Below are 19519 nucleotides of genomic sequence, written 5' to 3'. Positions count from 1 at the left end.
TCGGCTACATGGCTGCAAATTCATGCTAACCTTTAAGAAGAAATGATTTAGAGAGCAGAGCTGCAGGGGCTTATGAAGGAGCCATGGGCCCAGAGGGCAAAGTATCAAGGTACAGAGAATTATCCTCAGGCCTTGAAATTTTTTGAAGATTTTATTTATTTATTTAAGAGAGAGAGGAGAGAGAGAGAAGAGAGCACGAACGGGGGAAAGGGCAGAGAGAGAAGCAGATTTCCCACTGAACAGGGAGCCCGACTCAAGGTTCGATCCCAGGACCCTGGGATCATGATCTGAGCTGAAGGCAGATGCTTAACTGACTGAGCCACCCAGGCGCCCCTCAGGCCTTGAAAATTAACAGAATTTGCCTTGCTGGGTTTTGAACTTGTTTAGGACCAGCAACCCTTTTATTCCTTCCAATTTCTCCCTTTTGCAATGAGGATGTTTATCCTATGCTTGTGCCACCACTGTATTTTACAAGCAGATAATTTGTTTTCTAGGTTTACAGGTCCACAGATGGGCATGGACGATGCCCCCAGAAGAGATCACATACCTGATCTAGATGGCTGTGATGACGAGATTTGGGACTTTTGATATGACGTTTAGATCAGATTTTGGACTTGATGCTATGACTTGAAACTTTTGGGAATACTGGGATGGCATGAATACATTTTCTGAAAGATGAACATGAATTTTTGGGTCCCAGAGGGTAAAAACTGCAATAGGTTGAACAGTGGCCCCAAAAAGGTATATCCAAGTTGGAACCCCTGGTACTTATGAAGGTAACTTGGAAATAGGGCCTTTAAAGACGTAATTAAATTAAAGATTTTGAGATGAGGTGGCTTATTATCTTATCTTATAGACATAAGAGATGGCTAGTGTCCTTATTAGAGAAAGGAGAGGCAGATATGACACATAACAGATTTGACTTTACACAGACATGTGAAAATGGAGGCAGAGATTGGAGTGCCAAGGGTTGCCAACATTGACTAGAAGCTGAAAAAGGCAAAGAAGGATTCTCCATTAAAGCCTTTGGAGAAAACACGGCCTGCTAATGGCCTTAATTTGGGGCCTTTGGCCTTCCTAAGCTGGGAGACAATAAATTTCTGTTTTAAGCCACTAAATTTGTGGTAATTTGTTTTGGAGGACCTAGAAAACAAATATATTGGGCGAAGGGTATATTAAAATTCTTTGAACTGTTATTGTAATATTTCTCATAGGTTAAACTGTATCCAAATTAAAATTTTAAAATAAATACCCAATAATATTTTTAGCTTGGCATGGAAATCCTTTTTAATGCTCCCCCGCCCCCATGTGGGGCTTGAACTCAGGACCCTGAGATCAAGACCTGAGCTGAAATCAAGAGGTGGATGCTTAACCGAATGCACTGTTCAGGTGCCCCTTGGCATGGAAATCCTTACATAATCTCATACCTGGCTCTTAAAACTCATGACATCATTTTACTCTATGTCTCAGGCCATCTATATTATAAAATAATTTAAAATACCTCCTTCACGGCACTTAAAGAAATAAATTTTAGCCACTTGGGAAATTTACCACTATGAAGCTTAACCTAAGAATTCTGGACAGATTTATGCCATCTTTTTTGAAGACCTGGACTCACATAAAAGAATGTGGCCCATGGTAAAATTACTTCTCACAAGCAATTTTAAAAAAATGATTTATTTATGAAAACTTACCAGCTGTTTTTCACTCACAGGAGATGGAGGTGGGGGAACAGTTTCTCCAGAAGAGGGACGCCAGGTTAAGAGCCTTTAAAATACCAAAAATCACACCAATCACTGTGAGTGTGAAACATGACACATCCAACATGTTTTAAAACAGGCATAAAAAAAATCACAAGGATATGCCACAAACAATATAATCCTTCTCTGACTACTGCTAAAAGCCATTTGCTGAAAAAAAAATCTAGTAAGAAGTTTAAAATAGGTATTTCCAGAAAACAAGTGACTAGCATATAATATAATCAAGAGGGTACTCTGGTCATCATTTAAAAAACAAAACAAAACACTTCTGAAAAGTTTCAAAAACTTTAAACTCACTTTTTCTAAGTATTAATGTCATTAAATATTTCCTAAAGTGAGACTGAGAAAAGTTTGAGAGTTTTCAAAAATTCACAGAACTCTTTAGATTCTATTTTTTTTTTTAATGTATAAAAATAAATGAAATAAAATTTGGCCCAAAAGAGGAAACTAACTTGCCATCCCTGGACTGGGTACTTGGAATAAAAGATGACTAAGACCCAAGTTCTTGCTTCTGAGAAGCAGTAGCTCCTGGGAAATGGAGTAGAAAGATGGTAGATACATCATTTCAATTTAATATGGAAAGAACTCTGGTACAGTTATTTTCTATTAAGAAATGCTTATTAGATGATCTTTAAGATCATGTATCTTAACCTGAATTTGTAATTCAAAAATTAAAACAGAGGCAGTTCTTAAAACAAAAAAAGAATGTTCAGCCCGGCTGGTTTTTGTTAAGACTTCACAGGGACAACAGCTAGGCAAATATTCATACTGTCTTTTGATATAAGGGCTACAGATAAACTGACAAAATGGATCATTTGTCAAGTACATTGTTCCAACAAAATGTGCACAAAAAATAAGAACAGTTGGCCAATATTTGTCCTTTTAGTATAGACCCACCTAGAGACTGCTTTCCTAGAGGTGTGTGGCCCTTTTGTTTGACTTCCAATGTCCTATTAGCTACTTACAAGGGGATCATATCAGTGCAAACATCTTTCACTCATGTCAAGAAGAAGTTTATGACGCTTGATGAAAAACTGAACTCCTAGTTTTCTTTTTTTTTTTTTTAAAAGATTTTATCTATCCATGTGACAGAGAGACAGCCAGCGAGAGAGAACGCAGCAGGGGAGTGGGAGAGGAAGAAGCAGGCTCCCAGCGGAGGAGCCCGATGTGGGACTCGATCCCGGAACGCCAGGATCACGCCCTGAGCCAAAGGCAGACGCTTAACGACTGCGCTACCCAGGCGCCCCTGAACTCCTAGTTTTCATACATCGTTTTATGCCAGTACATACACATGTATCTACTTAGGATGTTTTAAGTAAGATTTAAAACATCTTATTAAGTAGATTTAAAAATTGTAAATCTAAAGTAAAATTTTGTGTAGGTCTGAGAGCCCCAAAGGTTGAGCTGGAAGTAAATTCAAGTATGTCCTATAAATAATAGGGATGCTTTTAGTCATTTAGTGAGACTATGTCTTAGTTTCTCCACTGATAAAAACTCCTTCACTACAATTCAATTCCGAATTCATTAGATGATGACAATGAACTTCAAAATATATTTGCAAATAAATTTTCCTTAGATTATTAAATCTACAGTAACTGAAATACATGTTTAGTATTTTTGTTGCTTTTTTAAAATTCAAAACCACTGCTTGCTTTAATCTGGATAAATAAAACCCTATTAAAGTAGAATCACTTTACTATGACCAATGACCATATGACGAATCAGACTGAAGTGTCTGGTTTATAAAGAATTTAATTGAAGTATTTGTTATGGTTTATAGGAGACTGATTTGCAATAAATACAAATTCATGGAACATTCAGGTATTTTTAAAAGAATTTCTGTTAAAAAAAAAATCACAAGTTACTATCAAACTTTTTGTCTATTTTTCAACATACGAATATAAAGTTGAGTAAAATCTTCTTACGCATGTGGGATTGTGGTTTTGAAGATATCCAGTGTGCAGTTACAAGTTTTATCCCAGATTTCTAAGGTAAATTTCTCACCATTCAGAATAACAACATTCTCTAAGCAGTTTGTACCAGATCGTGCTAACTGCTCATTGTCTGGAAAAGAAAAGAGCAATTCATTTATGTATTGCCAGGGCCACATTTGACATTTGTGTCACTATTTGCTATAGACCTACCTTGCTGCACACACCAGTATAGCTGGGCAAAAATATCATCCAAAAGTACATCACTGAGTACTTCTAAATACTGGGTGAATACATCACAGATCGCATAAAGTGCATGATTACAAGTCGTAGTCATCCATTCAGCTTTCTATGGGAAAAAAGTCATTAAAAGAAGGTCAGACCATTCATCAACAACCAGAATTAAAGAAGAAATATGTTTGCATATTTAAAAGCTAAGCCTGTCCATGTTCCTTTCAGAGTACTTACTTCCCTCTAGAATATTATATTCACCTTGACCCAGTATCTGAGATCTATTTTTTCTCCATTATTCCGTAACAATTTATGTAGAAAATAATTTAACTATTTTTTGCATTATTTTTGATTTTAAAAAAGTATCACTGAATTGCCTTGCTACTAACATTATGACTCTTCTCAAACAATACGCACGAATATCAACAGCTGGCCTTGTTCCATAATATCACAGAAGGTAAAAGAGAAATAAAGAGGAAGGAAATAAGAATTTATCCAAGTAGGTTTAGCATAAATTTAAAATAAAACTTTCATGAAGTATAGTTACTTGAAAATACCATAAATGGTGAACAGGGCCATACAAAGTAAGTGTAAATAATTTATTTTTCTCAAGTACATAAAGGACTAATCTGGACTAGCTGATAATTTTCATATACAGTTTTGTGCCAGTGCATATACATATGTCTACTTAATCAGATGTTTTTGGTAAGAGTCTACCTGTAGATTTAAAAATCACAGATCTAAAGTAAAACTTCGTGCAGGTCAGAGAGTCCCTAATGTTTGCATTTAATATAGCTGTATGGGACAAAACAAGAAAACTTGAGGCTCTCTCCCTGCATTTACTGAGATGCATATTAGTTTGTAGTAAAAGACAATGAAATAAAATAAATGAAACTTATTACTATGTATTCTTGACTCACTTCAGAGTAAGTCACTATGAATACCAAAGAAAGCTTCTGGTGTCTGTAGTTGTGGCAATGTTAAAATGAGGAAAGAAACTGGAAGTTCAACAAAAACAATGAAAACAACCAATTCATTAACTCAGTTCTCCCCCAAACAGTGTTCGTTCTTTATGAAGACATACTTTTTATTATAATGAAAAACCCTGTAGGAACTTTTTTTCTTTTCCAGGTACCTGATTTGATCTATTAATTGATCAATGACTTGATTTCCCTACTGTATTAGGGAAAATATTCAGAACATTTTAACTTTTTCTCTTACCTCTGTCTGCTGTTCTGGCAATTTCATGTTGTCAAAGATTCTGAAAACAATTCTAAATAAATCCTGCCACCAGTGTTTTTCATAAGTGTGGCCATAAGTTTTCATTATCTCGAACATTACTGTTAAACCCCTAAAATGATAAAAGTGGAAAGCTATAATACAAAAAAGTATGCCACATCAGAATCCCCTCTTAATATAGTTTTTAGAGGTCGTAAAGCTACTAAAAAAGTTTAAAACTGGTTTTAAACTAACACAAGATATTCAGTTTTAAGAAATTTCCACAGTAAAACAGGTTTCTTTGGGAGGCATCATATAGGAAAAAATTCCAAAGGCCATGGCCTTAAAATGTTTTATTTCATTTTTCTTCCACTCCCATCCCATCATTCTAGCATTTCAAGATTGTAAATGAACCAGCTTCTAGTTCTGTTGATCTGCTCTACTGTACTCCTGGTTTCTAATTCATTGATTTCTGCTCTAATCTTGGTCAACTGCTTCCTCGTGCATGGATTAGGCCTGTCCCTCTGTTGCTGTTCCAGCTTCTTGAGGTGAGAATATAAAAACTGCATTTTAGATTTTTCTATTCTTTTGAGTGAGGCTTGGATGAATCATCGAACTTTACATCAAAAACCAGGGATGTACTGTATGGTGACTAACATAATATAATAAAAAACATTAAAAAAAAGATTGTAAATGAAATTAAAGATTGTGAATGATCATCATAAAATTTCTGGGAAATCTTTTTCAAAGAGTTATAGGACTTTTTAGCTAACACTTTAATTGTTCATAGAGTATCCCTGAACAAAAGGATTTATAAAACTGATCCACTAAGACATTCATGTGAGCAGTTTGTTTCCTACTATATTCCAGGGACAGAGCAATTCTTGTCACCCAGGAGTAACACAGTAAGTATTTACTGAACAAATAAAATGCTTAGCAGCACATTCACTGTCTTTTGAATAAGTGTTAAAATTAAAACTCAATATTGCCTTCCTGATTCCTAATTAGCTTCCTCTAAATAATAATCCCTTCATGTAACCATTAAAAAGCTTGATCTTTTCTCTATATGTTACTTTCTTCTAGCAAAATAGGTATCTTTCCATTTAGAAAAAGGTTTATATTTCTAAACAGTCTGATGGTAAGCCAGAAAAAAATGTTATTTGAGAGACTCCATAAGGAACGGTTCACAGTCCAGCTCATTTGCTCCTATGCTACCTCTGGGCTTAATATATGTTTGGCACATTGCAGGTTCTAACTAAATATTTGTTAAAAAACGTGTAAACTACATTTGGCCCTACAGCAAGTTCACAGCAGTTTATGTGATCCATAAGACACCTAATGTGTACAATGAAAAGTAAAGGAACCGCAGTAAGAAATTTGTGGAAGAAACATACTCTCTTCTTTGAGAGAAGCCTGTTGGAATTCATGTTTCCCCTAAATGGAACAAGGCTCCCTCTTCCTCCATCTCCTGGGCTTGAAATCCATTTCTTCCACTCTAAGGAATGGGATGCTAACTCCCACAGCTAGGGGTAAGGGGATGTGGGAATCCTGTTTCTTCCAGGCCCACAAAGCAAACACAGAGCTACAGAGGTTTCTGAGAATTTTCACTGCTCAAGAAATCTTTTTGAAAGCAATATTTAAGTTGCTGGTACAGGGAAAAAGAGTATGTGAGACCCTAGGTTAATTAACCAACCCTAAACCTACAGAATTTTGAGGCAATCAAATGAGAACACATGTGAAAGTACTGTGTAATTAACCTGTTATACAAATCATGGTATGAACATTTTTTAAAATGTAATCTAAATATCAGCCCTTACAAATCCTGGAATGAAGTAAGAAAAAGCCATTACTGAACAAAGCTTACTCATATTTTTCTTCTCCTTTATTAACTAGAATACATATTATCTCTTCTCTTTAACAACTAGAACTCATCCATAATCCGAACATGGGATATGGCAAGAAGGAAAGCAGGACAGTCCTAGACAAGGACAAGCTCAAAAACTAAGAAAGCAGGAAGGTCCCTCAAATTTCTACAAAGAAACAAGGGCTGGGAGGGGGTGCCGTGTTTATACGATGTGTCTGTCATATGTTAGCTGCTTCAATGACATGGCTGGACAATTCAAAGTTGTAAATCTCAGTAAGTTAGTTTACATGAATCAGGAACTACCTTGAATTTTATCAAGTTCCTAACAGGTGCACTGCCAAACAATTCTCAATATCTAAAATTCTGTATACTGTTCTTGTGATTACTAAATTCTATGACAAATTCCCAAGGGTTAAGTCCTATTTTGGATTACTTACCTCATTTTATAAAAATTTGTTGTAACAAATAAAAATGAAATTTCTTAGGATATATATCAAATTCTACCTTGGATGGGGATGAGGGTGGTTGTGGCATAAGGGGAGGAAGGAGAGAGTCACTCCTTCATTATAGTTCTATCACTGATATGTTACAAGTATATACTACTTTTCCAATTAAAAAAAAATTCAACAAAGTTAACTGCCCAAATGACTAATGATTCTCCCTAAAAAGAAGATGGAATACATAAAAGACAGATTTCATTTAAACATGTAATTGAACTCATGCTGCCTCAAGCACTTGTTGACAGGTAACAGGATACACAAACTAGTCATTTCAATTTGGTTGTAAAAAATGTAGGATAAAATTTTTACTATGGGATTGACATGAGCTGTTAACATTTAAGAAGTGTGTATCGAATGCTTACCCAGTTACATTATATCCATAACAGTTTCTTTACAAATGGACTAGACGTTCATATAGATCTTTTATTGAGAATATACTTTTGAAAGAGCTTACTTCTTTTTTAATAGACCTACATGATTCAAAACTGTGTTACTGACCAGTCTTCAAAGAGAAATGGTTCTTTAGTCTAGAGTTCACCAACGATGTGCACTGAGAAATTCTTCTAGCATTCATCAGGAAATAAAATAAATTTTGCCACTAACTTCAATTTTTAATTGGAAACAAATGTATGAAAGACAGAATGTGTAAACTATTAAATTAACATAGAGGCTAAAACTCAAAGTAGTATGCTAGACTAAAATCTGAAGGAAAAGTAGTATTTCCATTTTTACTGTTGCTCCATTTAACATTTTAAAATCCACCTATCAAATAATTACTGAATTTGATAAAACACATGACTTATGGACATATGGCCTTCCACTACTGAACTTATGTTCACGTAAGAAAAGTTAACTGAAGTCAGAGTGAGCCTTTCAAAATTGTAGTTACAAACACTGATTGTTACCTGGTTCTTACATCTAATTTGCATCTATTGATGATACAGGATAACTCAAAGAGAATTGGGAACCATCCTCTCACCCAAACCCTGTCTTCAGGCGCCACATTCATATCATCGCTTGTGTACTCCTTGAAAGCCTTCAAGAAGAAAGGTAGACATACTTAAGGCAAAACATAACACCTGTATATTATTTCTCAAAAAAAATTTTTTAAATGCTTTACAAATCGAAAGTGAGCAATTTGATAAACAACAATTTATAGAAAGATGGAGATTATAACTGCCTATGAAGAGCACTGCACTAAAATCCCGAGGTTGGTTTCAGTTTCAACTCTGTCATCAGCTTTTCTGTATTATTCTATTTGCCAGGTTAAGTCAGGCTTCCATTTTTATCATTTCCCTGGTTATGACACATGCAACCTTATCAGCCGCCCTGGGAAGTGTGAAGGTCAAATGAGTCAATGTATGTAAAAAGTACTAAGCACCCCATAGGTCCACATTAGTATGTAGTAAAAAATCTTACTACCAAATCTATAATGCGTCACTTCTCTTGATGACAGTTACAGAGAGAGATTCAGATACACAAGTTAAGGTTGGCAGCCAAGTTGCCAATTCACCTTTTTACTTCAGTGCTTAAGTCCACACTCATCCAGACAGTCAACTTCAGTACTCCACAGCACCACATGCATTAAACAGTATGGGCTAATGGCTAAAAAACACAGGATTGGTTCAAACCCTAGGTCTCCTTTACTAGCCCTGCAACCATGGACACATTTTTTAACTTCTTTGTGCCTCAGAATCCTTACCTCTAATGGGGCTATAACACTACCTATCCCATAAAGTTAAGAACATTAAACAAGTTAATACATGTGAAATACTCAGAAAAACACTTAACATCTTTAGTAAATGACAGCTATCATTACACTTGGAAAAACAAACCCCTGACACCTTTAATAAATGATAGCTATCATTACTAATCACTTAAGTCAGAATGAAGCTCAGATCATTTTGGGGTTTACTGAAAAATAAGTGCTTCATATCCCCTCAATTCCCAAATAAACTTTGATCTCAGACTGGAAATAAATACCCAGCAAAATTTTGTTTACTAAATGATGCTATACCTGAGGTCTATCAGACACATATTTTGCACAATGGCGAATAAGTCGAATTGCTTCCATACTTGTGTCTGGGAAAGCTGCATTGCACGCAAATTCAGACAAACACTTCACTGCATCCTGGAAAGAATCAATGGTCGCTGGAAAGTGTTTTTCAAACACAAGAGCTAAAAGGGTGGAAAATATATCAAAGTAATTATAATTTCAATTATTCTTAACTGCACCAAAAACCACCAACCCCCGGTTGTAAAGCATACTTAAAGGTGAAGGGTTTTGATGTCTAACAGACAGGGCTTCGTATCTGTCATTACTGCTTACTTAACTGTCTTGAGTAGTGGGGAGAGGGACAGAGGTCTGTGTTTTCTTTGCACAATAAACCAAGCACGTAATATAGTGACAGTACACAGTTAGGTACTGAATCAGTAGCTGTTGAGTTGAATATACAAAATTACATTCAACCTATCTGTATTTCAGTCTCTTAATCTATGAAAAATGATGATGGTCATCATTATCATCTTTCAGACAGGCTTAACTTACATCCTCAGTATTTACTTCTCCCTTATAGTCAAAGGAGGCTGTGTAATGGAGCGGTCAAAAACCTCTCCCTGGCTTTGAATCCCAACAACTCCATCATGCACCTTATGCAGGTCACTTAATCTCACTGGGCCTGAGTTTCCTGAAGATACTTATCTCATAAAGTTGTTGTAAAGACAGAAGGAAACACACTCAATGTGCTTACTGTTCTTGCCATATGGTAAACATTCAATAAATGTTAACTATAATAACGTAGTAACAATATTATTGTCATTAGTCCTCTGTTTCTACAGGCAAAACTTAGTAAACTTAAAACCCAGAATAGGCCCATGACATTTGTATTATCTTCTGAACAAATTAAAGTTTTGTTTTGTTTTTGTTTTTTTTTTTTTTAAACTTGAACACAGGCAGAAGAATACTCACTGACGATGTGCCCTGTTGTTTGGAATGCAAGTTCTACTATGCTTTCATCTTGATCGGATGCAGCTAGATGAAACACAGAGAAAATGTTCTTCCATCCAGACCGAATGTTAGCAGCTTGAGAATTAACCATTTGTGCTATACACCGTACAACCATATCTCGAATTGTTGGAGACCTAAAATATTAATATAATTGCTTGGATATGCATATACATAAAACCCATCAGTTTTTTTTCCTTTCTTCTGTTTTCCCCCTGCTGTGGAAAATAATAAGGTATTTTTCTGATATTAAGCAATTCAACAAATATAATACCTGTTCCGTTTCATTATATGTTCAAATGGTCTTAAGAAATCCTTCTGGAATCTGAAATTAGCAAGCTCCCCTTTCTCTAAAAACTTCATTGACAATTGTCTCAAGGAGTCTACTGCAAAAATAGCTACATCTTCATTAGGATTACAGCCAACCTGCAATGGCAAGAGAAATATAGGGTGCTAATGTCAGCAGTGAAAATTTATTTCTTCGTTTTTGTTTTAGAAAAAATATATGACTAATAGCATAGATAAGTAAATCCTAAAGTTCTCCACAAAGACACTAGGTGTACTAACTATTTCTCAACAACAAAAACATATTTTAACTAAATTCTTAAAACCTACAGCAATCACTTCTTAAAAAAACAAAAAAACAAAAATGGGATTCAAAGGGTTTTCTAATTTTAATTACAAAAATGTAATTTAAAAAGCTAAAAAAGGAAAAACGTCTCAATTAGAGTATAAGGAATTTTAAACAAAAAACATTACAAATGTAAGCAAATCGTACAATTATTCAAATACCTTATTAAAATGATCGCCAATAACTTCCCAAATACGAGACCACTGCAATCTTATTCTTCCCATGTTGTAATATGATATTTCTACTATTTTTTGTAGACTAAACATTCTTGGATGTGTAGTGGAAAGTAATTCATCCATAGACACGGCACAGAGCCAACGGACAAAATCCACTATAACATAAATAGATTTACATTTTTTTAGCTTAACTTTCAAGTCTTTTAGCCAAAAACCCAATTTATAAGTGAAATAAATGTACATACTTACCAATAGCATTTCCATCTAGCCTTGTTGACCCTGTAAATATTCTAAAGAAAAGAAACATAATTCAAAAACTTATAAAGTCTTACGTCTGTTACATCAATTCAAAAGTAAGTAGCCTGAGGTACTTGCTACTTTAAATCTGGTTTAAGGGAACAAAAAATCAGGTAGTCAAATGAATGTTTTAACATATCATTTCATAACAAGTAGTTTGGATGTTCCTCCCTCCCTCCTTTGCATTAGATAATACAACAGAGTAAGAATATATTGTTGTAATTTTATTAGTAAGCTTACAAACACTATATCAACATGAGACTCTAAGGATAAGGAAAATATTAATTTGTAAAACTAACATAACTGGCACAGTACCAAACAGAAGATTTTTTTCAATTTTTCCTGATTATCTACTAGCATTAAACATGTTCTTAAGATAAAAAATTCTACTTTGTTTTTACAAGTAACATACACTTGATTGGAAAGCTCATTTATGTTAAATTACAAGCAACAGAAGCTTGCAAATAATCTCTAATAGTTTAACCAAGAAGTGGCTAAATAACTTTCCTTGGAAAATTCAAATATTTAGAGTTCAGCTGCGTTGTCCAGCTTTGCCCAGCTTTCTCCACTGAGCTTTTTCTTTGTTTCAAAGTTTCGTAACAGATTTCGTCATGAACCTATTAGTCCTCTTTTAAAGTCTGCATTTTTACCGATGCTCTGGGTTTGTAACCAAGGGCTTGATGTGCCTTCCAGGGTGAACTGATATTCCTCAATTTACACTGTGTACCATAGGATTTGCATAGCAAAGAGGTAACCTTAAAGGCAGAAGCAGGTCAAATATTAAGTTTAGAAACAGAAGTAATCTGGGGTGTCTCGGTGGCTCCACTGGTTAAGCGACCAGCCTTGGTTTCAGCTCAAGTCGTGATCTCAGTGTCATGAGACTGAGTCCCGTGTCCGGGCTCTGTGCTTACTGTGGAGTCTGCTTGGGATGCTCTCTCCCTCTGTCCCTCCCCCCTGCTCACCCTCTCTCTCTCTCTCTCAAATAATCTTAAAAAAAAAAAAAAAAAAGAAAGAAAAAGTTATCAGAGTAACAGTAATAGTTACCAACAATTACAAAGTAGGTGCTATTCTAGGTGTTTTAGAATATAACCACTCACTTTATAATCACAAATAGCCTGTGAAGTAGGGACTAGTTTACTTCTAATTTTATAAACTTAGCAACTGAGGCACAAAGATATTTAATAACCCCCTCAAAGTCACTGAACTAGTAAGTGCTACAGCCAAGATCAAACCAGGCTGGGCACTCCACAGTCCACCCTCTTAACTACTTGATATACTGCCTCACACTCACCTGAGCAAAACATGAACATTTAAAATATATTCTGTTTTTTTTCCTACTATGTCCACTATATCCATGTTGTGAGTATATCATGATTTTTTAACCTCAGTGCCCTTGAAAGTCTGTCCATGTGTAGTGGCAATGAGTAACATATACAAGACAAGGAAAAGCCTAAAAACTGACAACATGATGACTCAGACTCTGATCTGCTAAAGGAATATTTTAAGATTTCCTCTATTGCTCTTGTCAGTAGAACAAAATAATAATTCAAAGATCTGGCTGAGAACATCATCTAGGGGGAAAAATAGAATAGTAAAGGCTCCATTTAATCCAGTGGTTAGACTGGATCCATAGAGCATAGCAGTCTGTGGAGGCATTTAAAGTTAAGCCTTCGTAAACTAAGGCAAGAGAACAGAGCTATGTTTCACAAAAAGTCTATGAAATGGATTCTACATTCCTTATATGAAAAGCAAAGGACAGATGCACGAGAATCTTGTGTTAATATTAAAAGACATGTCCTGAAAACCATGAGCAGGAAAACAAAATGACAGATTACCGCTTCAGCCACAAATGAAAAGCAATGCAACAATACCAAAAAAAAAAAAAAAAAGTTGACAAAACCTGCAGATTCTGGACCACATAAACTTTAAACTGTACACAATACAGAGGCAAACTAAGTTACCGTATATGCAAAAATTTTTCACAGTGAAAATATCAGAGGTAACATTTATTTCTAAGACCTAATCAGAAGATATTTATAAGCAAATGCAGTTAGAGATGAGCTACATGTATTTTCTGATAGGAGAGAGAATGTTCCAAGTATAAAGCTAGATCTGGTGTGCTTAAAATTAATAAAAAAACGAACTATGGTACTGTTTTTTAACTTTTAGTGGTAACTCATTCTTGGACAAAATCTATTCCTGCACAGTTAAAGTAGCTTTTAATAGAATCATATATTTTTTTCTCTTAAGAAACAGAAGCTATAAATAAGCAAAAACAAACAAACAAAAAAACTTTGATTTTTCATGTTTACTTCCTATACTTGTCATAACAGATTATTCAGAACAACAGACCTAAGGACAAGAAAATGACTTGTTCAAAGATAAGTACAGAACTTTCCAGGATGATGCCTAACAATATTCGCACTAGTGACTTGAATACCTAGGTTATCTGACTTAGCTTATGAATTTAGAATCGGAATATTACATATGAAAATATACTCAGATACTGAGAAAGGAATTAAGAAGAAACTTTAATGAGAAAGTGAAAAGCACCACACAAGAATATAATCTTATAGTAAACCAAAGATGTAACTTTTAATGCTTTTATTGTAAGCTAAAATTTAAATGTTGAGGTTTTGTATAAAATTGGACATTGGATTTATGTTTGCAGAAGTTATCTGATGATGCATTTGAGACAACAAAGTACTAACAGAATTTGTGTTAAGACTCCTCTAAAATATGTTAAATTCTTAAAATGGAGACGCATATCATTTACTCAAATGAGTGTTATGTCTCCCTTCAACAAACAGTGGATGGATGGATAAATTAGAACTGGCTATGGTCATATAAAATAGACTATGGAAATAAATAGTAGGTAAAATGTTAACTCTTGCCTGAGGAGATTCTCATAATGAGTGAAGAGGATTTTTTTGCAAGGCAGGAAAATCATTTGGAAACAAGCTACCCTGAAAGCAGAAGGGCAGACATTACTACACTGCTCTCCAGTTGGACATGCAGGCAGAGATGGAGAGGGTAAGAGTGTATGCTCAAGAGACATGCTGCCTGAGTCTATGTCCTGGCACCACGTCTCAAAATTCTTTGCGGATGAAACCATCCCTGCAACAATAATCAAGACAAGATTATTTGTGGGGATGAGCAAGTTATTTAGGCCCCCTCTGTCTCAGTTTCCTCATTTATAAATTAAGGACAATAATAATACCCATCTCATGAAGTTACTGGAAGTATTAAGTGATAAGTAATACCTGGAAAGTACTTCGAAAAGTGTCAAGCACATGGTAAGCCTTCGAGCTATATAGGGGGTGTAAGAGGATATGCAATCTTTCTTCAGCCTTTACAAGGAAAAGGCAAATGACCTCCTTCCCTTATTAAAAAAAAGGTTAGCAAGTGAAGATTAAGAGTTCTTTTCAAAGAAAAAGTTGTAGGGAATATTTCCAGGGTCAGCAGCCACTGAACACTCTATAGTTCAGTCTGTACTTAAAAGCAAAAAGTTTTATCTGACGTAAAATTCTGGATTAGCGTAAGTCTTCAAGCACCAAGAAAAATATATGTGTTATATTTCTGAAAGTTTCATTAGAAGTAATAAAAAAATTTAAATGTCAGTGTTGTAAAATATTAAGTTTCAAATATTTGGGCATTCATCTAGAAAAAGCTAATCTTCAAAAGAACACTTAGTATGGATTCACTTTTAGAAAACAAACTAAAAATGAGGAATATTTGGTAATGTATATAATATACAAACTCTGAAGTCCTTTCCAAAGAAGCTTGCAATGAGAATTCCCAGCAATCCTTCATTTACCCATAATGCAGTTTTATATCAAACAGAACTTGAAAGACAGATTACACTCCATTTTCATATAGGGGAAAATAAGAGCAATTAGTTTCCTACAAAGAAAATAAAACACGTTCTTTTTCATCAAGATTACTGTTTCCCTAAAGCTCACTAATATCTATTTTAAGTTAAATTTTCATACTGTTTATCTCCTTCCTATATTCCATGATCTAAAGAGCAAAATAATAGGCTTCTTCATCAAAATCACCATGTATCACAATATAATCTTATATTATTTAAGGAAAGTTATTTTGGCAATAACTTTTCTTTTTTTAATCACTACAGAGCAAAATGTACCTAAATGCTACAGAATTATACAGTAGTCATTTGAAAAGGGAATAAAATGAATACCTTACCTATCTACAGCAACAACAACACTTTGAGAACTGGTTTCTCCGATGGATTCCTGAATACTTGCTATCTGCTTCCAGTCCACATTTCCTCCAACTTCCGTACATAAAAGAGAGTCATTTCAGTTAGAAAATAATTCACTGGAAGAATACACTTATAGTTCTAAAACGTATTTCGGAAATCAGTTATTTTCCTAATGGAAGAAATAAAGCTTTTGATAAATAATTCTTTTGGCATCAGTGACCTCTATCAAGGCCAAATGAGCTTAATTAGCTATACTAAGTGGCATATAGGCCCGGATGGTTATAAAGACAAATTGTGCTTCCAGAGATCAACAAATTAGGGGCACTGAGAATTCAGATCACAAATTTATGACAGTAGGCATAATTTCCCTTAATGTTTAAGAAACAGCACTAACTGCAGTTTCAGTGTTATCTTCTTAGGATGATTCCCAATTCTGTATAATTAGATCTCCCTGACATTTAATCTCTAGTCCTCTATTTACAAATGCTTATTGGAAATTTTAACTGTATTTTCTAATATCGTCTTATTCAAAAGAATAATTTCTCTTCCCCCCCAAAATTGGTTCCATATGCTGGACAATAGAGCAATTTCCCCAGTTTTCAAACTCTTTCAAACCTCACAATCATCTTTGGTATCTTTCCCCTCCTCCACCAGTCACTAAATCTTTCTTTTGACCTGTTTCTGGCATCATTCCTTCATTTTCATTCCTACTCAGTTTAGAGCCTTGTAATTTCAGGGCTAGATTATGGATAATTTCCTGACTGCTTTCCCTGCTGCTAATTTTTCCCCTCTTCAATCTCTCTTTCCAGTCTCCTGTCAGGTTAATTTTTCTATATCATCACATTCATTTTGCTTACTATTACTTTCAGAATAAAGCATAAACTTTTTAAGCCTAGCATTTAAGGCAGTACCCTCCAACATTCTAGACATTACAGAATCCATTCAGGCCATCCCTCAACTGTCTAAAACCCATTTGAGTTTTCAGGAAGGAGTCCTCCCGTTGTTCCTCTGAACTAAGCATTTACTTAAATAAGTAATAGTCAAATCAGGTTTTCTTCCATATAGTTTCACATAAATTACTATAGGTGTGTTAATGTTGCATTCTGAGCACAATAAAAAGTTCCCTAAGGCAAGGAACCAGGTCATACACATTTTTTTCGTTGTTATTTCTCAACCTCACTCGATATTAAGTCCAAAGCAGATGTTAAGAAATATTTGTTGACTCAACTGACCAGATACTCACTAAATGCCTTTCTGAATGCAACCATAATAGATGATATTATTTAAAGCAGCTGAACTCAAATTCTCTTCCAGGAACTGAACAATGTGAAAAAGATGTGATCCTTGACCTCAGAGAGTTTATCATTTACCAGGAGACACAGACTGAGACAGACGCATAACCAGCTTTAGTAAAATGTAATAATTACTTCATCGCTGAGATAAACTAATGACATATAATACAAGTTTTGCTAAATAGAACTAATTTTGGTAGGGGAAGGAAAATAGGGGTATTAGCTCATGGAAAGCCTTCATATATGATGAAATGATCAAATACTAATTCAAGTTGGACCTAGGATAATCATGTAGAAAAGGAGGCAGAAGGAATAGGAGCAGCATATATAAACTAATGGAAGGATGAACGTAAACATCATGTTTTAACATACTTGGTTACAGCCATAATGGAGAATCTAGCTGGGGACAAGAGAGAAGGGGAAGAACAGTAGTAGGAGATGAAGCTGGAAAGAGAGGCTAAAATTAAAACATGAAAAACCTTGACTGTTATGTTTAATGTATTGCTTTTGAAAACAGGGAATAATATGGGGCACCTGGGTGGCTCAGTCGGTTAATCGACTGACTCTTGATTTCAGCTCAGGTCATGATCTCGGGGTCCTGGGATCAACCCTATGGCGGGCTCACCAGTTGGCAGGGAGTCTGCTTCTCTCCCTCTCCTTCTTCCTCTGCCTCTCACCCCTGCTCGCGCACATGTGCGCGTGCTCTCTATCTCTCAAATAAATAAATAAATCTCAGAAAAAAAAAAAAGATTGAAAACAGGGAACAATAGACCTTTAGAAGCCTGACATAATGCAACCTGTTTTCTAAAAGATACTTCTGGTAGTATCTGTAGAACACAGCGAAATAGGAAGAGATACTAGAGCTGGAAAGACAAATAAAGAGTCTATTTCTATAATACAAGTGAACAAGGAGGAAAGCCTCAAATAAGTGACAGAGAAATGGAGTGGTTAGAGAAATAGTGTCAAGCAACACTTGAAGCACATTAGCACATTACAGGAATTTAATGAAGAAAAACCTACAAGAAAAAGCAATGCCCATCATCACTAACTTCCTTTGTGTATCATCTGAATGTCCTTCTTAGTAAGCTTTTTTTTATATTTAAGAACTTTTATTATTATATTTAAATTTAATAATCTGTAATCATTAAGAAATATAGAGGAATAAAAAAAATACAAAATGTTTGGCAATCCAAAGAACCTATTTCAAAAACACATGAAATCTTTCAAACATCTGTATAACACTGTAACATGATAGGCTAATAGTTTCAGCTTTACCAAACAAACTACTCAAAAGCACAAATACTCAGATAAAAAACAAAGAGGTAGGAGTGAATATTCACTTAAGATTTATGATTTATATGTCCAAATCACTGAATTTTTAAACTTTGATATACACCTTAAAAGAACAGTATGCATATAATTCTAATAATCATATGCTACATTGGCGCCTGGGTGGCTCAGTCGGTTAAGTGTCTGCCTTTGGCTCAGGTCATGCTCTCAGGGCCCTGGGACTGAGCCCTGCATCGGGCTCACTGATCAGCGGGGATTCTGCTTCTCCTTCTGCCTCTCACTTGTGCTCTCTCTCTCAAATAAACAAATAAAACCTTTTTAATAAGTACCATATGCAATGTATTAATAATTACAAGTTTCACGTTTCCAAAAAGTGGAAGTACAGACTTGCATCGTATCAGTCAGAAAGTCAGATAAACATACACTATTAACGTGGTTACATGGAATACATGAGGTGGATGCTATCAATAAAGGAGGACACTTAATTTATTTTTAAAAAACCATATATATACAGATTAAACCTGCTCAAATGTCTGGACTACAGCTCTTCTAGTTTAAATTCTGACTACAGCATCCTGCTGAAGAAAACATCTGTTGCCTGAGCAAGTGACAGGGCACAGATGGACAGGGGTGGACATGTGCCACATTGGGCTAGCTGATAACCAATGAGATGGCCTGAAGGGAAGACTCTGCCCAACAGGGGCCAAGTCAACAGACTGAATCCCTCTAGGATGTAGACTCAAAAATGAGAGACCTAATCAATCAGGAATGAGTGGAGAATGGAGCAGGCCAAAAAGAAAAGTAGGTGAAATCTAGATAAAGCATGAAAGAGAGGTGGAAGAATATGGCTGGGTGCTTCGCTGGCTTGTAAGCCTGAACTTTTTATTTCATTTCCAGATTCAGAAAGTGTTTAGTTTTATCTAAATTCCCTTTTCCTGAAGTGCGACGGCAGGTCATCTCATATTCTTACAACATAAGTAGCACAATAATGATCAAATTAATTTTAATTTACTTTCAAGTATACTAGGAAACATTATCAGCAAGTATCATTATTTCTCTTGTTTGACTAAAACTTTTAGAAGAAAAAATATTCCACTGGT

At 35.1% G+C, this 19519-nt stretch overlaps 1 protein-coding gene across 3 annotated transcripts in view; it reads right to left on the bottom strand.

The window, feature by feature from the left end:
• Positions 1–19519, bottom strand: part of ARFGEF1 (ARF guanine nucleotide exchange factor 1) — a 154580-nt gene that overhangs the window by 16256 nt on the left and 118805 nt on the right. For all 3 annotated transcript variants that reach the window (XM_087864843.1, XM_087864842.1, XM_045800693.2), the window contains 11 exons: positions 15819–15909; positions 11565–11605; positions 11301–11470; positions 10783–10934; positions 10473–10645; positions 9522–9682; positions 8410–8540; positions 5144–5273; positions 3905–4040; positions 3686–3824; positions 1695–1767 (listed from right to left, as the gene is read on the bottom strand). In XM_087864843.1, the coding sequence (XP_087720969.1) occupies positions 1695–1767; positions 3686–3824; positions 3905–4040; positions 5144–5273; positions 8410–8540; positions 9522–9682; positions 10473–10645; positions 10783–10934; positions 11301–11470; positions 11565–11605; positions 15819–15909 (1397 nt within the window). The remainder of the gene's footprint in view (positions 1–1694; positions 1768–3685; positions 3825–3904; positions 4041–5143; positions 5274–8409; positions 8541–9521; positions 9683–10472; positions 10646–10782; positions 10935–11300; positions 11471–11564; positions 11606–15818; positions 15910–19519) is intronic.

Source organism: Ursus americanus, chromosome 9, assembly GCF_024610735.1.
Source record: "Ursus americanus isolate L20-20 chromosome 9, mUrsAme1.1.p, whole genome shotgun sequence".
Taxonomy (NCBI): Eukaryota; Metazoa; Chordata; class Mammalia; order Carnivora; family Ursidae; genus Ursus; species Ursus americanus.
This window is presented reverse-complemented; position numbering and strand designations above follow the sequence as displayed.